General features: G+C 40.7%; 1 protein-coding gene across 1 annotated transcript in view; it reads right to left on the bottom strand.

Moving 5' to 3' along the window:
* Positions 1-14,330: 14,330 nt before the first annotated feature.
* The window catches only part of STK3 (serine/threonine kinase 3), a 267,353-nt gene continuing 260,921 nt past the window's right edge, over positions 14,331-20,762 (bottom strand). Inside the window, exon 11 of the mRNA XM_039255488.1 lies at positions 14,331-15,718. Coding sequence (XP_039111419.1) covers positions 15,560-15,718 — 159 coding nt within the window. The 3' untranslated portion in view covers positions 14,331-15,559. The remainder of the gene's footprint in view (positions 15,719-20,762) is intronic.

Genomic DNA, 20,762 nt, shown 5'->3' with positions numbered 1-20,762 from the left:
TGAAGCAGGGTTGGGAGGCCCTGTAAAGGGTTTTCACTGAATGAACATCCTTAGAAAAGCCTCCCAGGCCGGACACGTGTGACATGTTGGTCAGGCAGTGCCGCCAGTAAGATTGGAAGGGACGGACTCCCTGTGATGCACATTTCTGAACGAGCTCCAGGACTGAGGAAGGGCTGCCAGGACATTCCCACCGGGTAATGACTAATGCATGAGCCAGTGTGCAGGTAAGAAATGTCAAAATGGATCAGTGTAAAAGCACCCCATCTCTGGGGCAGGGTCCAGCAGAGGTCACCCACACTGTCAGGCTTTGGAGCAGAAGGCATTCGATGTCCCTGCTGTTGGAATGGCAGGCGTCACTTTGTTCTGGTCAGAGGGGCAGTCTTGACATTAATATTTCACTGCTGATCCTCCAGCGAAAACCAAAACCCGAAAACCTCTATCTGAGCCCTTCACTGAGCTGTGTCTTCGCTGTGGCTAGCTGGGCACATCGCAGTCTGCATACCGAGTGGGCTCTGCAGGCCACTGGCTGGAACGCTAATGAAGCCGGTGGGGCCTGTGCCACTGTGAACGTGTCCCTTGCTGTGCACTGGCTGAGGTGTTGGGCACAATGTGGAACCTCTGTTGCCTTCAGCAAACAGGTGACATCTGAGCTAGATCTTCCAGTGAGGAGGGGCATCAGAGAGAAGAGCAGGTGCCCAGGTTGCTGGGGACAGGATCTGGGAAGAAGAGCTGCGGCCACCATACCACCTGCTCCACTGGACCAGGACAGAACCGAGAAGGCTGTGCGGAGGGAGGGAAGCTGCTCTGGGGGTCTACACAGACATGGATGCTTGGCGAGGAAGTGGGAAGAATTCAGATCAAGTGTGGGGAAGGCCATGGCCAGAGGCTCTGACAGTCCCAAGTATATGAAGGGCCTTTAGCTCCTAGGCTGGCAATCTTAAGGCATTTTATTCAATACTTAGCTTTATTTATTTACTATCCATCTATTAATCACTTTTCTTTCTTTCTTTCTTTCTTTCTTTCTTTCTTTCTTTCTTTCTTTCTTTCTTTCTTTCTTTCTTTCTTTCTCCTTCCTTCCTTCCTTCCTTCCTTCCTTCCTTCCTTCCTTCCTTCCTTCCTTCTTTCTTTCTTTCTTTCTTTCTTTCTTTCTTTCTTTCTTTCTTTCTTTCTTTCCCAACACCCTATAAAATAGGTTCTGTTATTATTCTCATTTAGTAGTTGAGGATACTAAAGCAGAGAGGGGTTAAATAACTAAGTAGCCCAAGGCCACATGAAGCATCTACCTTGTAGAATATGTGATGTAAAGAAAGTGCCAGGCAGAGTCAGGGCTCAGAAATTTTGTTTCCTGTTGTCTTTTCTAGTACGGTGAATATAGATAGCCTGTGGAACAAGAGGTTCTTTGTGCCAGGAAACAAGTTTTATTTATAGTCATTGTCTCGTTGAAGCCTCCACTACAATACTGGAGGGTGAATAATTTTTAAATGTATTTTTACAGGGAATTAATTTGTAATTATACAAGTAATAGCCAAATACATTTGTCATAAAAAATTAAACCTTATAGGAAGCACTCAAACCCACATGACCCTCCAACCTCAGTCCCCACATTCCCTCTCCAGAGTCACTGCTATTATTGCATTGGCGTATATCGTCTATAACTTCCTATTGATATATACAGACAGATCTTTATACCTGGAGTATTGAAGAGTAATTTTGTAAATTTCTCATTGTGAAAATGCCTCAGTATCACTCAGAGAATTTTTTCCATGTCAGTTCATAAAAATCAACTCCATTCTTATTATCTGTTCCTAACAGCTCTTGTCCCAGAGTTTATTTAGCCATCCCCCTCTGATAATTAATGAGGTGAGTAACATTATCTTCATTTGAGGGCTGAGTACCTTGTCCCAGGCCATCCAACTGGGAAGTGGCAGAGTTGGGCTCCAACCCACTTCCATTTGGTTCCAAAGCCAACAGTCATAACCACTAGAATATGAATTAGCACGAGCATAAAATTTTGTTTTAAAGTCAAATGAGGGGCACCTGGTGGCTCAGTCAGTTGCATGTCCAACTCTTGGTTTTGACTTAGGTCTTGATCTTATGGGTTCGTGAGTTCAAGTGCAGTGTGGAGCCTGATCTGTGAAAGCCTGCTTGGGATTTCTCTCTCCCCCTCTCTCTGCCCTCCCCTGCTCATGTGGGTGCACTCTCCCTACCCCCCAAAATAAATAAACATTAAAAAAATAAAGTCAAATGGAAACTCAGTAGTTACATATTTATTTGTTCAACACACATTTATTGAGCATCTACTATGTGTCTCAACAAGTGGCGAGGAATCTCCTTCCTGAAATTTCTCCTCTCTTGACTTCCAGCTTCCCTTCAGCCCCCCTTGCCTACTGTAAAATCTGTTGACCCTTCCTCTTGTTCTGCCAATCCCCCTGGGTTTTATTCTTGGCCATTTCCCCTTTTCCTTCACTTGGCTCAGTCTCCAATAGTTCTTTCCGTAAACTCTTCTACTAGACAACAAAAGTCTTCATTTCCAGCTCTACCTCTCTCCTCCAGCTCCAGATTCGTGCTTTCACCTGCTCCCAGGATGCCTGCTGCAGGACATCTCATAGACCTGTGACATCAACATGTCCAAATCTGAACTCGTTATCCTACCCCTCAAATCCAATCCCATTCTGATTAACTGTGTCACGGTTCAGGGTGGCCCAAGCTGGGGTCCTCAGTGCTATCCTTGACCCCTCACTCTTCTGTATCCCCCAAACCCATTTAGTCGACCAACCCCACTGGTTCAATCTCCCAAATAGTTCTTGGATTTGCCCTCTCCTCTCTGTCGCCAGTCCCCTGTCAGAATTCAAGCCCTGAGCGACTTTTCCTGAACTAGCACACACACCTCTCCTCCCCAGTTCGTCAAACTCCCAAAAGCACAGGACCCGTTCTTCTGTTAGTCCTCACCTGAGCTCTGAGATTTCAGGTGTATTTCTAGTTGAGGCATGTTCCAATCATCCAAATATCTCTGGTGCGTAAATGTCTAGAGCTCATTTCATTTTCCGAAGCACTTTTTTGCTAGCTCCTGTGCATGAATGTGTCATTAAGCTGAGAATTTCTTTCCATTAAACTAATTTCTCAATTTTGTACTTTAGGAGCATTACAAATATCTTTTTCACTACCTGTTGTGTGGTGATGATTGCAGGTCTGTCATCAGTGCTTGGATCTTGCATATTAATCACACATAGAGCAAATTTATAGAATAAGAACTAGAACTGGTAGCAAAATACGCAGCCTTGCTCTAACTTTACTGCATGCAAGGACATTTTTATTTTCTTGCCACATCAACTGAATGTTTCATTTTATAAATCATTTTTTAGTGCTGTGGTTGGTGCCTCATGATGCAGGAAGCCCTGAGACTGTCCTGAGAGATGTAGATACCCTGCATTCTTCACACAGAATTATAGAAACAAAAATTACACCGTCTCAGAGCTAAATAAAAGACTCTGTTCCTTTTTCTTATAGACAAAATACATCAGTCTATTTTGTATGAATCAAAGGGTCTAGAACAGAGATGTCACCACTTTTACTACATAATGGCAATAATAGCAGTTCATGTCTCCCCTTTTAGAAACTGGGTATATTCATTCAGGCCTTAGAATGTAGTCAGATGCAGAAAATACAGCAATATTTGTCACATGAATTTTCACATTTGATCGAATAATTATTTGCTCAAGGGCAAAATAAATGCTTACCTAGACTCCAAAGTATTAGATACTGAGTAATCTTGGTTTGGGAGATGACACAGATACAATTTTGTGAATGTCAGGCCTCTTCTCATGAAAGCCATTTGTTTTCGGTTCATCTCTCTGCCTGTAGCTTTGTTCATGCGTTGATTTACCTTCCTGTCCACCCGTTCAGCAAATACTGAATGACACTGGAGACACTGTGTGTCCTCATGGAAACAAATAAGGGTATTTAGTGCCTAAAAGTTGGGTTTCTAAGATTTCTTAGCCGTGTGCCTAGATCCAAAATTGAAATCATACTTCTTTTATCTGCGACTCATCCATTATTCAACAAGCATTTATTAAACATTGCTATGCCAGGGCCTGTGCTGGTGCTACAGAGATTAGGAAAACATGGTCACAGCACCAGCTCTTGGGTAGCTTAGATGGCAGGAAAGACAGAAGAGTAAGTATGTCCTATAACAATGCAATATGGAAAGTGCAGTGATGGTGATCCATGTCTGGGCACACAGAGGAGGCATCCCTCAGCTGAGATGACAGGATGAATTGGACTGGCCCCTTCAGGTTCAGGAGGGGTGGGCAGCAGAAGACATAGGTCATTTGAAGGAATATTCAGAGGGGGATGCAGGGCCCTAGTCTTAGAGAGCTGTATTTGCTTTGATGAACCTTATCCTGCAGGTGACGGGACTCCACTGTATTCTGGATTGACGGTGCCAGTGAATGATGGAGGGGATGATTTGAAGGGAACAAACCTGGAGCAATCTTCCAGGCAGTAGGTGATGAACGCTTGAGGGGCAGTGGAGAGGGGACGGAGATTTGGAAGCCTGACATGGCAGAGGGAGGGTGTGGGTTGAAAGAAATGGAATTCAAGGAATCTCAGGTTTCTAGCATTGGTGAAGGGATGGTAGCTGGGAGCATCACTGGATAGAAAATACAGGGGGGAACGATCTTGGGCCATGTGGAATGTGAGGTATGCATGTGACACTAAGAATGCCTGGGTATGGAGTTTTAAGGGGAAGACTTGGGCTGAAGGCAGGAATTTGAGATCCATTAGCATGTGGGTGTTTACCAAACAGAGTGTGATGCCACTGACAAATGTCAAAAACACCGTACAAGACAGACCTGCAAAAGTCCTCCCTGTGTTTACTTTGAGAATACTGGTAATGAACACTGATGTTAAATTGAATATGGGTGGTATGCTTCCCAATGGGTGCCCTTAGAGGGATACAGTTTACACCGCTGCTAAGAATAGTTGAGTTTCTTCTGAGCAAATGAATATGCTCTTATTCTACCCCCTCTCACCCGCTGAAGTTCAAAAACTTCTATTTTATTACTATAACATAGCTAAATATATTGTACTCAGTTTTTAAAGTTTACAGTTCAGTGGCTTGTCATGTATTCAGAGTTATGCAACCTTAACCACAATCAATTAAAAATTTTTTATAGTTTATTTATTTTTGAGACACAGAGACAGAGCACGAGTGGGGGAGGGGCAGAGAGAGAGGGAGACACAGAATCTGAAACAGGCTCCAGGCTGTGAGCTGTCAGCACAGAGCCCACTGCTGGGCCCAAACCTATGAACTGTGAGATCATGACCTGAACCAAAGTTGGACACTTAACTGCCTGAGCCATCCAGGCACCCCTACTGCAATCAATTTTAAAGCATGGCTCTCATCCCCAAATGAAGCCCTGTACCCATTATTTCATTCTTTTTTATTGTTGAACCATCTTCCCTGGCATGGATATGCCACACTTTATCCATTATTAGTAGATGAATGCTTTTATCTCATAGACCAGCACTGTCTAATAGATTCATAATGAGAACCACAAATGTGAGCTGAGCCGTATTTGATGTAATTTTAAATGTTCTAGTAGCGGAATTTTTGAAAAAAAGAGGAATAGTTAAACTTAATTTTAATTAGATATTTTAACCCAATATATCTAAAACATTATCCTTTCAACATGTAATAAACATTAAAAATTATGAGTGATATATTCTACATTGTATTTTATACTAAGTCTTTGAAATACAAGGTGTATCTTATACTCGGGATGCATCTCAGTTTGGACTAGCTTCATTTCAAGTGCTAGTGGCTACCACATTGAGCAGCCAAGTTAGACAGTATAAACTGTGTCTGGTTTCCTTCTTTACGTTGGCTCCTTAGGAAGCTTTGAACCAAATTCACGGTCAGCCATTTTTTCTCTTACTGTGATTCACGGCTCCAGGCTGCTGCTCCACGTTTGTTTCCCTTTTGTTTTATCTTGTTAAATTTGTCTTTAATTTATGCTATGTTGTTAGCCTTTGTGCCCATGCCCCGTCCTTTGGTAAACTGCCTTAACTGAAGGTGGAAAATGCTGAAGGTCTTGAGGAGGAAACCACTGACAAAAAGGAGATCAGTGTTTCATTCAAGGCAAGCAGCTAGCGAAGTGGTTTGAGAAACAGCGTCAGCCTGTTTCTTTAGATGCGGCTGCTGACCCTCTACCCACCTTTCTCTGGTCCCTTTGCCCCAACAGTCAACCTCAGCGAGCCACCAAAGACAACGTTTCTTCCATATGCTATCAAATAATGGAAATGAGTGCAGCTGAGTGTGACTGGTAGACATGGGCACCGGGAAATAGGCCAGATATTACTTGGAATTACTTGATATGGAAAACATTCAGTGGTTTGGCAAAACCCAACCCAACCCAACCCAACCCAACCCCAAATAGAACATCTCCTAAGGCGCAGTGTAGATAAAGCAAGAAAGGCAAATGGTCCTTGATGTTTTCCGCTACCCACATCGTCGTGTAATGATCTTTCTTAGACACTGAAAGGTATACCATATATTCTTTCTCATCTCTCTGCCTTCCTATATGTTCTTCCCTCCCCATGGTGCCCTTCTCCCTCTCTTGCCTTCCCAAACTTCAAAGCCCGGTTCAAATATTGCTTCCTTCGGTGAAGACTTCCTCAGTTCCTGCTGCCATAGGATTTGTGGTAGCCTTCTTATTACACTCACCACACTCGTGTATCTATGCACCCGGTGATATGCACCAGCTCTTGGGCAGACAGGAACCATGTCACCACCACTTCTGTTTCCACACTGTGTTTCCACACTTAGCTTGGAAGCTGGCACGTAGTTGGTGCTCAGTGGATGTTTGTTGGTGAGTAAAGAAAGTGCATGTCACTAGAGCCTGCTGGGTGCCGGGCAGTGCACTTTCCGGGTGTGTCTCATCCGCTTTCACTCCCCTGAAGCTGTTCTCTGATAAAGAAGGTGGGACTTAACGGAAGGTCAAATAACTCACCCAAGGTCATGCAGCAAGTTAGTGGCAGAGCTTCAGAGACACTTACCTTTGAGGAGTACCAATCTGTAAGAGATCAGCTTTTTTGTCTTTTTATAATGGCCTCAAGGACTAGAGCACTGAATTTGTTTCAAATTGGACAGAGTAGGGACAGGCCCTTTTCTACCAGAAGAAGCTATTGCTTCATTTCAGCCAAACTAGAAATGGTTACTATAGACAAATAGCGTATATACCTGTATACACTATATATATGTGTGTATATATACATATACACACACATACACACACACATATACCTATGAGGTCATTGCTTTGGATACATGTTAGGGTACTGGGCAAGACAAGAGAAGTCACTGAACTAAAAACACTCGCAACTCATTAGATTTGTGTGAAATTGAAATGATTTTGTATTAAGAACTTTGAAAACATTGTTTCAATTTCTGTGATTGCCTGCCACCCTCAGATTCTGGACTCATACCCCAAATTACAACTTGCTTGTTAAAGCAATTACTTTACCTTCAAAATTGAAAATCCTTGCTGAAACTTGTTAAGGCCCAGGTTCATTAGTCTATTAATATCAGACATAATTTCCCAAGTCCACATTCTAAGCACGTTAACGGATTTATGGTGTGCCTTAAAAAAAACCATATACTTCATGAAAGGTCAACAGAAAATGACTTCATGAATTCGTACATTGGTTCATTAATTATGGAACAGCTCTACGTTTCAGATTTCACCGTGCATCTTGTTTTTTAACATCAAAGACATTTGCTTCAAATCCTATTATGTCTTCTCATTAGAATATTTTTGCTAAGAATTTTCTTTTTAAATAGGAAAGCAAGCTGTCATGGAATAAATGGGGAGGCTGAACGAACGCACAGCTGCAGGCCTGCCCCGTCCTGCATGTTCTGTTCAAACTGGAACATTAGAAAAAGTATGTACGGCGACCTGGCTGGCTCAGGTGGTTGGGCGTCCGACTCGTGATTTTGGCTCAGGTCAGGATCTCATGGTTTGTGAGATCGAGCCCCGTGTCATCCTCAGGCTCTGTGCTGACAGCGTGGAGCCTGCTTGGGATTCTCTCTCCCTCTCTCTCTGCCCCTCCCCACTTGTGCACAACTTTTCTCTCCCTCTCTCTCAAAATAAATAAAACTTAAAAAAAAAAAAGAAAATACATAAAAACCGAGAGCTTTAATATCAGGTACTATTTAGCTTCCACTCAACCAATTACAGTTCACCTTGGAAAATTCTTTATATATATATATATATATATATAATTCTATATATATATAAATAATTTATTGTCAAGTTAGCTAACGTATATATATATAATTCTATATCTATATCTATATCTATATACATATATATAAATAATTTATTGTGAAGTTAGCTAACATACAGTGTGTATACAATGTGCTCCTGGATTTGGGGGTAGATTTCCTGTGATTCATCGCTTACATACAATACCCAGTGCTCATCCCAGCAAGTGCCCTCCCCAATGACCACCATCCATTTCCCCCCTCCCCTACCCCCTCCCCTTGGAAAATTGTATAAAAATGTAAAAGACAAAACTAGTTGCTTGATTTAAATATGGACAAGCACTGAGTTTTCTCCTAGAAAAATTTTGGAACGTGTTAGCTTTGAGTGCTTTCCATTGAAATGGAATAGACTTGTTTCTCTATCGAGGAAATGTAGAGTATGACACTACTTGTAATTTGGGGTTACAACCGTCATGTTAATATCAGGCAAAATCTATTCCCTTTGCTTTCCTTTATTTTTTGGTTCATATTCTTCTCTTTTCATTGTGAATATGCAGTGGCTTATGAATAGAGGAATAGGAATGGAAAAATCCTGAGAAGATAGGCTTCTTTAGCAATTCTGATCTGCTGTCTGACTCGTGGCTGGAAGCTATGGTGGCTTGCCTGGTCATCCTGAATCAGTTTTTGTGTAAATGTGAATTGAACAGACTGCCGAGGGCAGAGGTACAGGGGCCAAGGGCATGATGGTGTTCTCTAGCTTGTCTCCTTTCCAAAGAGGAAAGACAAGGTTATCTCAGTGTCTAGGAGTCTCATACCCTAGGGATCCCTTTTCCCCTGGGTGCTAACACTCACCTGTGGAAGAGTCCAGGGGAGTTCTAGGTGCAGGACCTCAAGAACGAACTCCCCTGACACCCATTACCATATCTGACACCCACAAGAACACTATGAGAAGACGTAAAAAATACACATAATAGGGAACCAGACCCTTCTAAGTATAGTGGAAGGACCAAAACCTCCACAGATATTTTCTTTCTTTTTCTTTTTAAAAATATTCCAGGTTGGGGCGTCTGGGTGGCTCAGTTGGTTGAGCATCCAACTTCGGCTCTAGTCATGAGCTTGTGGTTTGTGGGTTCGAGCCCTGTGTCAGGCTCTGTGTTGACAGCTCAGAGCTGGGAGCCTGCTTCAGATTCTGTGTCTCCCTTTCTCTCTCTGCCCCTTCCCTGCTCAGGCTCTGTCTCTCTCTCTGAAAATAAACACTAAATAAATAAAAATTTTAAAAAATAAAAAAATATTTTCAGATTTTATAAGTATAGGATCATGGAAATGGTCGTATGCAGATCATAGAATCCCATAGGCTTTTAACTGTCAATCTGATTTTGAGTTTCTTGGGACCAAAGCAAGTTGGGAAATCGTCAATTGCATGACTCATATTTTTAAGGACCAAGAATGCTAAAACTTTAGTGAAACAGAACTTTAAGGACATAAACTTGCAATTTCCAGATGGGTCTTCATAAATGTTGGCCTCAACAATATCCCTAAAATAGAAAGGAGAGTCTTAGGCAGGGGTGGAGGGAATGTTTAGCTTACTATTTACTTCATTTTAGACAGACAAGGAAACACGCTTAAAAATTGAATATGCTTTTCCTCAGTGCAGATTACTGAGAGTAGGCCAGGCCCTCAATGGAGCACACGCCTGGGTTCCAGGAGACTCTAATGCACTTTAGAAGTCATAGTGAATTTGCTCACCAATGAAAAACAGAGCCGTTTTATTCATACTTTTTTTTTAAACGTTAAATTATTTTGAGGGGGGCATGGAGGGGCAGAAAGAGAGGGAGAGAGAGCATCCCAAGCAGGTGCCATGCTCAGCGTGGAGACTGATTCTGGGCTTGATTCCATGACCCTGGGATCATGACCTGAGCTGAAATCAAGAGTTGGACGCTTAACCAAGCCCCCCAGGCACCCCTAAAAGCTTATTTTTAATCTATGCCTATGTGCCCTATACCAAGAACTCTGTTAAATAGTTTACATGTACTAGAACATTTGATCTTCACAATTGCTGCATTATTATTATAGATGAAGAAATGGAAACACAGATTAGCTGAATGGTGGTCTTGCCCAGGGCAACCAAAGTGTAAAGGAAGAGCTGGGATTTGGACCCAGGTAATTAAGCTTCTGAGGCCATGTACCTTCCACCATGCTGATTAGTATTTCTCCAAAGTACTCATTATCCAAGACAGCTTTTGTAAGGGAGTAAAATGGACACACTTCAGTTTACAAAAAACATAGATGTTCAAGGCATAAGAACTCCAGATATATCCTAACAATGAAGTAAAAAAAAAAAAAAAAAAATCTTTGTGCAAGTCATTCCGGAAACAATGCATTCTTTTTTTCTTTCCCGCTTCATGTAGAAAGGATGCCATTTCAGAAAATGTAGGTCTTGTTTGAAATGGAGAACAGGATCACATCAGCTAACAATGGTCCTCTTCTAAGTTTTAATTGAAAAGCTTCTCTTTCTAAGATCAGCAAGCAGGCTTAGCAACCCCATCCAACATTCTAAAGCCAGACCTCCTGTGTTTATTAGGCAATGTGGTCTAGTGGAAAAAGCAGATTTTGGAGACAGACACTGGCATTGACTAGCTTTGTGACCTCATTTAATCTCTCCAATCCTTTTTTTTTTCTGAGAAAAAGACTGCATCTTGTTATGAAGGTTTGAGATAAAAAATCGAAAGTGCAAAGCTTAGTAGGTGCTCAAAACCTGGTTGACACTAGTATTATTGTGGTCACCACGATTACCTGGATGTAAAGAGAGAGATTAGCCTTTATGGTTAGTGATGACAATTTTGTTGTTTGGGCTAATGGTATTCAGTGAAACCTTATTTACCTCCAATTTCATCTAACATCCGAGAAAGCATTGTGGGGAAACAAGATGGATAAACACCAAGTCTCTGCTCCCAGGAACCTTATAATCCAATAATAAATCACATCATTATAATAGAGTTTGAAAGCAGCTCGGTTTGGTGGAAGAAAGGGCTCAAATAAAGTGATTATGTAAGATGAGGTCATGTCCGCTGGGGCATGATGCAGGTCTTGAGTGCCAGGAGGCAGAGTTCATTCGTAACTTGGTAGGCGAAGTCCTGTGGGCAGAAAAGTAACCCCCAAAATCAGCACTTTCAAGAGCTTAATCAAGTGAAAAAAATGGTGGCAGGGAACCTGACTACTGGTATGATCCAGTGTGAGAAGAGCATGTCCTTGAAGCTGGTTTTCCAAGCTGGTGGAAGAACGAAACTGGTCACTTGCTTCCTCTTTTGGGGTCTTTTCATGGCTCAGGGAAGTGCTTGGCTGAGGTTCAGGTATTTTGTGTGGACATGAAACAAGAAACTGACAGACTCCCTGGAGGATAAGCCATCATTCGGAGGAACCAAACCACCCACCCAACTAAGGTCCAGATCTCAGCAGATTGCTCAAAAGCAAAGTAGTTTTCTCTTTAGACCCCCCAATTCTTGAGCTTTGGGACCAAAACAGTATCTAGTGCTCCAAAACAGCATTTTGATGAAACACCTAATTAAATGCCTATATGCCTGACAACAGTTTACTAATGCAATGTTAACTCCAATTATTACTTTTTTTTTTTTTTTTTAAGAAATGATGTTCTATTTAGAGTGTTGTATCAGTATTTTCAGGATTTATTTTATTTTATTTTAATGTTTTATTTATTTCTAGGAGAGAGAGAGAGAGAGAGACAGCGTGAGCAGGGGAGGGTCAGAGAGAGAGGGAGTCACAGACTGAAACAGGCTCCAGGCTCTGAGCTGGCAGTCAGCACAGAGCCCGACGCAGGGCTCGAACCCACGAACCGCGAGATCATGACCTAAGTGAAAGTCGGACGCTTAACCGACTAAGCCACCCAGGCACCCCTCAGGATTTATTTTAATCATTAATCTTTAACATACAGGATAGGAAACAAAAATAGCATTCTTACTGAATGCTAACGTGTCAGTACTTTGGAAAGATTTCCTGTGACTAAGTTAAAAACATTTTATTGATGTATTATAGAATTTCTGCTAGAGAAGCTATGTATCCTTCAGTGAGTAGAGAGTGATCTTAAACCTCGGGGATGTGATTTGATAAATAAGCAAAGGAAAGAAACACAAAAGCACGTAAGTCATGTATGTAAGGCTGTTTAGCCTAGTGTCTGACAAACAGTAAATGTCCCAAATAATAGATGTTATTATTTTGAAATCCAATAAAAATATTTTCCTCTCCAATTCATATTGACCAAATTAGCTCATATTATGAACATATAATTATTTCTGCTTAAATAAGCTAAATGTATTCTAAATCTGTAAAATGAGTCATCCAAATCCAAGAAAAAAACTTTCTCATCTACAGAAGAACATATACAATGATGCTGGCTTTTCGGCAAGACAAAATCTTCACTCATTAGCTACAATCACATTTACAATTCTGCGTTTATGAAAGGACGGGGGTGTGCATAAAGTACACTTACCTATTTTTGGAATGTTCTCTGAAGCCAAGGTTAAGATAATAAGAGGCTTCTTCTTAAACTCATTAAAATAACTAGAAAACTGTTTCCTCAGCATCATGATTAATCAAGGCTTACCTAGACTTGAAGCTTTCTTTCATGGCTTTTGGTTCTTCAAAACTTATCATAAGTTCCTTTTTTTGATTAGTGGGGGGCAGAGACTGAGAAGATTGGAAGAATTTTAAAAGATTATCCTAAAATATTCTGGAGCTTCCTAAGTCTCTAAAATAAAAATATGCTCACTGTTCATAATTCTCTTGAGTGTGTGTGTGTGTGTGTGTGTAGAAAGAATAAAAATAACAACAGGATATAAAACCTATTTATATACAAATTACAAATGTGATTGGAACATTCAATGTTTACTATTAAAAGGAGGATTCTTGTTGAGACTGAATTAGAAAGAGTGGATAACAGGCCTCATTGAATTAATTTGCATACATTTTCTAATTTAGCAAACTGGAGAGAAATCATCTTCATAGGTTTCTTGACATTTCACGTGGGTGGTTTTACTTGGATGGTAGCAAGTAAGTCGTTTGATTCCACCAAATGAGGCAGGGTATTAGGTTACTGAAAAGAAAAACAATTAAGAAAGGGCTAAAAATGGTAGGGTGCTTGAGTGGACTGACTGGTTGGACTGTCTCAAGTAGAGTCCATAAGTACACAGCTGAGGCAGATGCTGTAAATTCAGTCTTAATTTTTTTTTAATGTTTTATTTATTTCTAGGAGAGAGAGAGAGAGAGAGAGAGAGAGACAGCGTGAGCAGGGGAGGGTCAGAGAAAGAGGGAATCACAGACTCTGAAACAGGCTCCAGGCTCTGAGCCGGCAGTCAGCACAGAGCCCGACGCGGGGCTCGAACCCACGAACTGCGAGATCATGACCTAAGCGAAAGTCGGACGCTTAACCGACTAAGCCACCCAGGCGCCCCCCGTCTTCATTTTTAATTACTGTTAGACATCTTTCAATACTTACCACTATTTTAACAATCTTGTTAATTTCTATGTGACCTATAAGGATTCAACAGAGCAGAGGTAAATGCTACTTCAAGGCATTACCTGGGGCACATCTGCCATTTTAAAATGGAATAGCAGCTTTCCAGAGATGATATGCCTTCTCTGGGGCTTAGTGAACCTGCTGGCATTCCCCTTCTCTCCCCTCCAGGCACATGGTAAGGTTGCATCTCCTTGCTCCCCTGAAATTAGGAGTGGCCATGTGACTAGTTGCGGCCAACTTGACATGCGCGGCTGATGGCTGGAGCTTGTGTGACTTGTCGGTGCTCCTTCCCTTGCTGGGGTGACCACTAACGTTACAGGGAGAAGGCGCCATTGGTGGGGTCCCTGGGTGAGGGTGACAGGAGCAGGGTGTCCTGCCAAGCTAGGGTGGGCATGGAGCACCAGTGAGAAATCAGCTGAGCCACTGAGGTTTCGCGGTTGTTATCCACCAGCCAGCCCGTCCTCACTAATACACCTGCCTTGCCAGGAAAAGGCAGAATCCAGGTGCTGGGTTTTTTGCAAAGATATAGAGATGAAATAAGCTGGGTGGCACAGTAAAATTTATTTGTCTTTAATGATTTACACATAGTAATTAGACACACAAAAGAACAAACATTGTCAGATGGCCATATGTAGCTTCGGATATGACTGGTCCCAGCTCAATCACCCAAACCTTCATTCAGTTTAGAAATGAGTTCCTTTTTAATGGTTTTAATCTTTTTATTCAGTCCCCAAGGCTTGTACAGTTCAGTACAAATGTTTCTGCTATTTTGTTATTGTCAGGCACATGATGTTTACCAATTCCCAGGAAATAAATGAAATCAACATAGAAGTCCTATGACAATTGAGTACATTTTCACAGAAATACATTTGATGAGCTCATTACAGTTTGATACAGTTTAGCTATCAAACCTATACACGAAACATGAAACATGAACAAACTGCATTTGTCTTAAGGATTTATTTCTTTTAAAATATTTACCACACTTGTTTTGTGCAAGAGTTCCATTGATTTCTTTGGTTTTAAACATTATAGCTCCGTGTCATCTAAATATGTATAGTTCTGTTTGTACCAAACATCAAGAATAAAAACATTTAAACAAAATTTCAGAAGGTAAAAATGGAATTATTGCTTCAGTATAAAAAATGTCTGGCCCATTTGGGTACTATTGCTATTATTGCTTTGCTTCTATTGGAAAACTATCCTGGAAATCAAGGAATGTACCCCCACAGCTCCCTGCTGAAAGTATAATTTGGTTGTACATTATCATCTATTATTAATATGCCCTACCTTCACCAAAGCTATCCTGATCTTGTCCTTAAAAACAAAACAAAGTGAAACAGCATAAATAAATAAGCTTACCTAGGGGATACAATAAATAAGCTACTAGAAATAAGAATAAAGAATATCATAACATAAAGCCCTTCAGTGCTGTACAATTAAACAATGGCTTCAGATTTTCAAGGTCTCTGAACACAGCTTTCGTTTTATAACACAGTTTTAGTGCTGGTATGCAGCTGACAGATCTAGAGAAGAATACCTTTCTGTTGTTTTCAGTATCTAAAAATGAAAACATAGTGGCTACAGTTGTAAATTCTGCCCTTTGGAAACTTACTAGATAGGTACCATCATCGATTTTGGACTGTTGCCTAGTTGTAGAGCACAAATCTTAGGGATTAAAAAATATATATATAATATTCCTTTGATTCTTAGTGGTTTCTTGGTCTCCAGAATAGTTATAGAAACAAACAGAGAAGAAATCAGACTCAAAAGTTTTGCTGCCTTCTTTTCTTCGCATCCATTGCATCCAGAATGGGTTGTCTTTTTGCAGTGTATCTTTGACGAAGCTCTTCTATTTCTCGTTCCATCATGGGGTCCAGTGCTTTTAACCGCATCTGTAGTTCTTCTAAACTTAAATTTTTTAACTAGAAGCAGAAAAAAAGTGAAGATATTAATGCAGTAAACTTATCTACAATAGGTTAAAATCTAATGGGTTTTAGCATGAATATTTCAGCAAACTCTCTTCGATGTCTTTGAAATATGGTTCAATAATTAAAACAGGAATTCCTTCACTGAAGAATCAAGAAGCCACACCTTGTAAGAATCTTAAGTAATTCTGCAAACAAAAGCAATAAAAAACCTCTGCTTTTAGGAAAGAAAAACGAGGAGAAAAAGCAGACGAAAAGTATTAGTTTTTTAAAGGGCAGAAAGACAAACCCACCACTGCCAATGCACGGACTTTCAGGATATGCTCTGGATATATCTGCTGCAACCTCTCCCATCCCCACCAGCTCCGGAGCACTACTGTAATTGTGAACACTTGCAGAGATCCCCCCAAGAATGGGACGAGACTGAATGCAGGTTAAATTACCCATCCTAGTCTGCATTTTACCAACTGCTCAATTTTTAAGTACTTGGTTAATCAGAAAATTAAAGTACCTAGAATACTTTTATCCCAAACATTTTGATACAGTAAGGGTTTTAATTTATGCCTCAAAATATCCCAAGCCTGATATAACAGATAACAGTGCCAAGTAAATTCTGACATGCTTGGCCAATTTGAGAATAAACTGCCTATTAAATTTTCACCATCTACATTATAGCTTGACAATAATGATATGATTTGACTAAAGATCTAGTTCGACCATAGTGATTCGGTTCGATTACACTGACTTCTGGAGACAACACCAGCAATCCTTTACTGGTTTTCTGTATAACAGGAGGTGAGAGGCCTCATGTCAGGGGGATGAAATCCATTTTACATAACAGGATCTGTGGCATCTTGAGCTTTACTGTAATTATTTACATGTGAAAACAGCAGGGCACCTGGGTGGCTAGGTCGGTTAAGGGTCTGACCTTGGCTCAGGTCATGATCTTGCGGTTTGTGGGTTAGAGCCCTGTGTCAGGCTCTGTGCTGACAGCTTAGATCCTGGAGCCTGCTTCGGATTCTGTGTCTCCCTCTCTCTCTGCCCCTCCCCAACTCATGCGCTCTCTCTTTCTCTGTCTCTTTCTCAAAAATAAATCTACATAAAAAAAGTTTTATATGTGAAAACAGCAAGATATGGATTATCTCCTGAGAAACGTATTTTAGGATGCCCTGAAATATATAACCTAACACTTGGGCTTTATCTTATTAAGATTAAAAAAAAAATCTAAAACTGTCTCATTCAGAAACTATTATAGCAAGGGTGGCAGATAGGTGGTTTAAAAAAAAATCTGTTAAACCACAGTGATTTACAGAATGCTATTACATATTCAGCATCTTGGTAGGTAGGTGCTGTAAGGAAAGCAAAGAAGCACTGAACTATTTCCATGCCTTAAGAAGCTTGCAAATTGGGGCACCTGGGTGGCTCAGTCTGTTAAGCATCTGACTTTGGTTCAGATCATGATCTCACGGTTCATGGGTTTGGGCCCCACATCAGGCTCTGTGCTGGTGGTGCAGAGCCTGCTTGGGATTCTTTCTCTCTTTCTCCCCCTCCAACTCTGCCTTTCCCTTAACTTGCACTCTCTCTCTCAAAAAAAAAAAAAAAAAAAAAGAAGAAAAGAAAAAGAAAGAAAGAAAGACGAAAGAAAGAAACTTGTATATTAGTTAGAAGGGTAAGATCAGCAACTAGAAACATTTGGGACTGACACAAGACCCTACTGCATATAGTACAGATTGATTGCAGTGAGAGGTTCTGAAGTCCATGAATAAGCTTCTCATGTACAAAATTTTGCATGTTCACGTGTACATTTTCCTCGGGGAGAATATCTATTGCTTCTTGCTCTTTTTTTTTTTTTTTTTTTTATTAGAATCCCAATGAAAAGAGAGAAGCGTCACTAAGCAGATCCCTTTTAGGGGAGCAGGGACCATGCTGGTCCTTGAAAAAGGGGGTGCCTCAGAGATGAGCAGGGCCTTGAGGAGGAAACCCTGCCATGTTGAGGAAGAACTATGGTTGCTGCAGACGCAGGGGCTGGCGGGTCCCAAGCAGGCAAAGCAGGGTTTGGACGTTAGGGAATCATGATCTGCTCTAGAGCAGGAAAATTCCATGAGAGTAATTCAGACTTGGTCTCAATGTGATAAAACTTGCAGCAATTTTTTGTTTTAATAAGAGAACTGTTTTTGGTTATTTTATGAGCCAAATCAGAAAGTGCTCTCGTTACTTTATAGTCTTATAAAAGATTATATAGTAACTTACTTATATAGTCTTATACTTATAAAGTCTCGTTGACTTTATAGTCAACATGTCACTGTTAGCCAAAAATAGTATTTTTCAGCTTGATCCTCCACTTTCCTCACCTTACCTGGCCCTAAATTACTCTTGGTTCAAAAAAAATCCATCCTCACTGAAAAGGTTTGTCACCACTGAGGATACTGAAAAGGATGAGTCACAGACTCTGAAGGAAATTCAAAAGAGGAGTTCCAAAAATATAGGCATGACAGTGTTACGGGAAAGAGTATGTGGGCTCCCAGATGATGACTCTGAAGGTGAGTACCACTTGCCTTGGTGTATGGAAAGTTCTGGTGTGTGCATATATATATGTGTGTGTATGTGTGCATGTGTATATATACATATGCACACACAATATAATATATATACAATATGCCCTATCATAAAACAAAGCTACCTTACTATATCACACCATTATATGCATTTACATATAATGTATTCTATTATATCATATTCTTTATTAATTTTTAATCCAAATATTAATCACGCCACTATTATATGGCCAAATATGTTCAAATCTCTAGGATGATAAAGAATAAGCCAAGATGGGACCTCAGAACTTTCTGAGCTGTATGAACAGGTGGCTGGGGGGGGGGAATGAAGAACCAATAGAGACCATACACAGCCTTGTCTCCCCAAGAAAGACACATCTGGGTGCTGTCAACATGAGATCCAATTTCACTTTGTCTCTTTTTCAGTCCACACTAATCTTCCCGTCTCTGAATTTCAATATAACATTCATAATTTAAACAACACAATTCAGTATTTGATTCTAAGGTCATTTATTATTTCATAATTGATTTTTATGCATGGGTTTCATGCCTCCATGTCAATTGGAATTGGGAAATATTTAAGCTTTAGAGACTGTAAACACACTTAGACACTGCTAAATATCATGGCATGAGGGGGGTAAACAGAGGTACAGAAAAAAAAAAAGACTCGAAGGAATGGGTTAATCTAAGATCAGGAGAAATAGCATCAAAACAAAACAAACAATTTTTGCAGTAAGATATTCCTGTAAGTATCTTATACTACCTTACTGGGGCAAATTACCAACAGTTTATAAATATTATATTACAGTAATGGACTAAATTCAGAGAAAGAAGCTTCTTAGAAGAAAGTTTTCCTCCTCTAATAGGCTTGTATATTTTCAGTATGAAAAACGTGTGACAAACAGGTGTCTGTGAAGTTGGAGAACCTTTATCCGGGACTGTTAGGAGATTAGATGGTCCATATAAGAAAATTTATGAAGTATCTAAAGCTTGGTTTTTTAGGTGATAAAAACTTTGTTTCAACCATTTGGAAGAGACAATCTTTATATAAAGTACTTTACAGACTATGCTGGCTTCTAAAGCAGAGGACAGAGGACTTAAAGCAACCTTTCCTTGATGATGAATCACCATTATTAATTTCTATGTCTAATCTATCTATTCTCTCTCCGTTTTGGCTTTTTATCTTCATTTGAGAGAAAGCTATCAGCTCCTTTCCATAAGACCCTCGTTAGACATACATCATTCTCTCTTTATGGCATTTGTTCATCTATTGGGAACCAGAAAAGTGATTAAGCAATCCTACAAAGCATTACACTAAATAGGAATAAACACATGAAATGAAGGCCTGAGGCTGTTTTAGGAAAGACCGAGCATGGTTTTAGTGCTGAAGCTTGGAACACCTGTTTCTAGTGTTTTTGTTTTTTAAAACATCTGATTTCAGATTTGTGGCTCTGTAAGGTTGAGGTTTCAGGAAATTCTGACGTCTATGTAAGAAACATATATAGTTACGTTTGCAGGTGGGCTGTCAGAGAACTCCAGAGTAGTCATTTATTAAAATATTTATTGATATTTTCTATGGACCAAGCACGTGGATACAGAGATGAATAGAACACTCTACCTCCCACGGAGAACTTGCAATCTAGCTGCCAACACAGGTCCATGCACAGCTAATTGACTGAAGGATGGGCAAGCTGAGAAGATGGGAAAAGGACAGGGCAGAAGGGAAGAAGAATGAGCAGAAACATATAAGGTGCCCAAATGCCAGTACCTTTGGAGACCTCAGCTGGCTGCTGGGATGTAGGGCGGATCCATGGGGGGAGGGGTCAGGAGAGGAGATGGAAGGAGAAGGGAGGCCTTTAAGCACGTTGCACAAACTTTCTGTAGCCAAGAAGGAAATGCTAGATAATTGTGAACATAACTGGTGACATGATCATATAGGAGACAGAAAAATACATCTACTAGCAGGTATAGACAATGGAATATCATAGGGGAAATGGAGGCAGGAAGGCCTGTCAGCAGGTTACTGCAACAGTCTAGTGAAAGGATGAGGTGTGGACCAGGAAAAAGGAAGTAGAGATGGAGAAGGGAGGGATCTGAGAGACTTGACAATGGAACTGATAGGGCTTTCTTTGTTGACTGGCTGATTATGAAGGGTCAGGAAGAAGGAGGCTAGGATGATTCTGGCTTCTAGCTAGGGTGACGGGGTAGGGTTATCATTTTTTTTTTTTTAATGTTTTATTTATTTCTGAGAGAGAGGGAGAGACAGCGTGAGCAGGGGAGGGTTAGAGAGAGAGGGGGATACAGAATCTGAAACAGGCTCCAGGCTCTGAGCTAGCTGTCGGCACAGAGCCCGACGCGGGGCTCGAACCCACGAACCATGAGATCATGACCTGAGCTGAAGTCGGATGCTTAACCGACTGAGCCACCCAGGTGCCCCAGGGTTATCATTAATAAGGTAGGGGAGTAAATCAAATGGAGTTTTAGTC

Source organism: Hyaena hyaena, unplaced genomic scaffold, assembly GCF_003009895.1.
Source record: "Hyaena hyaena isolate Hyena2069 unplaced genomic scaffold, ASM300989v1 scaffold_533, whole genome shotgun sequence".
Classification (NCBI taxonomy): domain Eukaryota; kingdom Metazoa; phylum Chordata; class Mammalia; order Carnivora; family Hyaenidae; genus Hyaena; species Hyaena hyaena.
The sequence above is the reverse complement of the archived record's forward strand: the minus strand, read 5'-3'. Positions and strand labels throughout refer to the sequence as shown.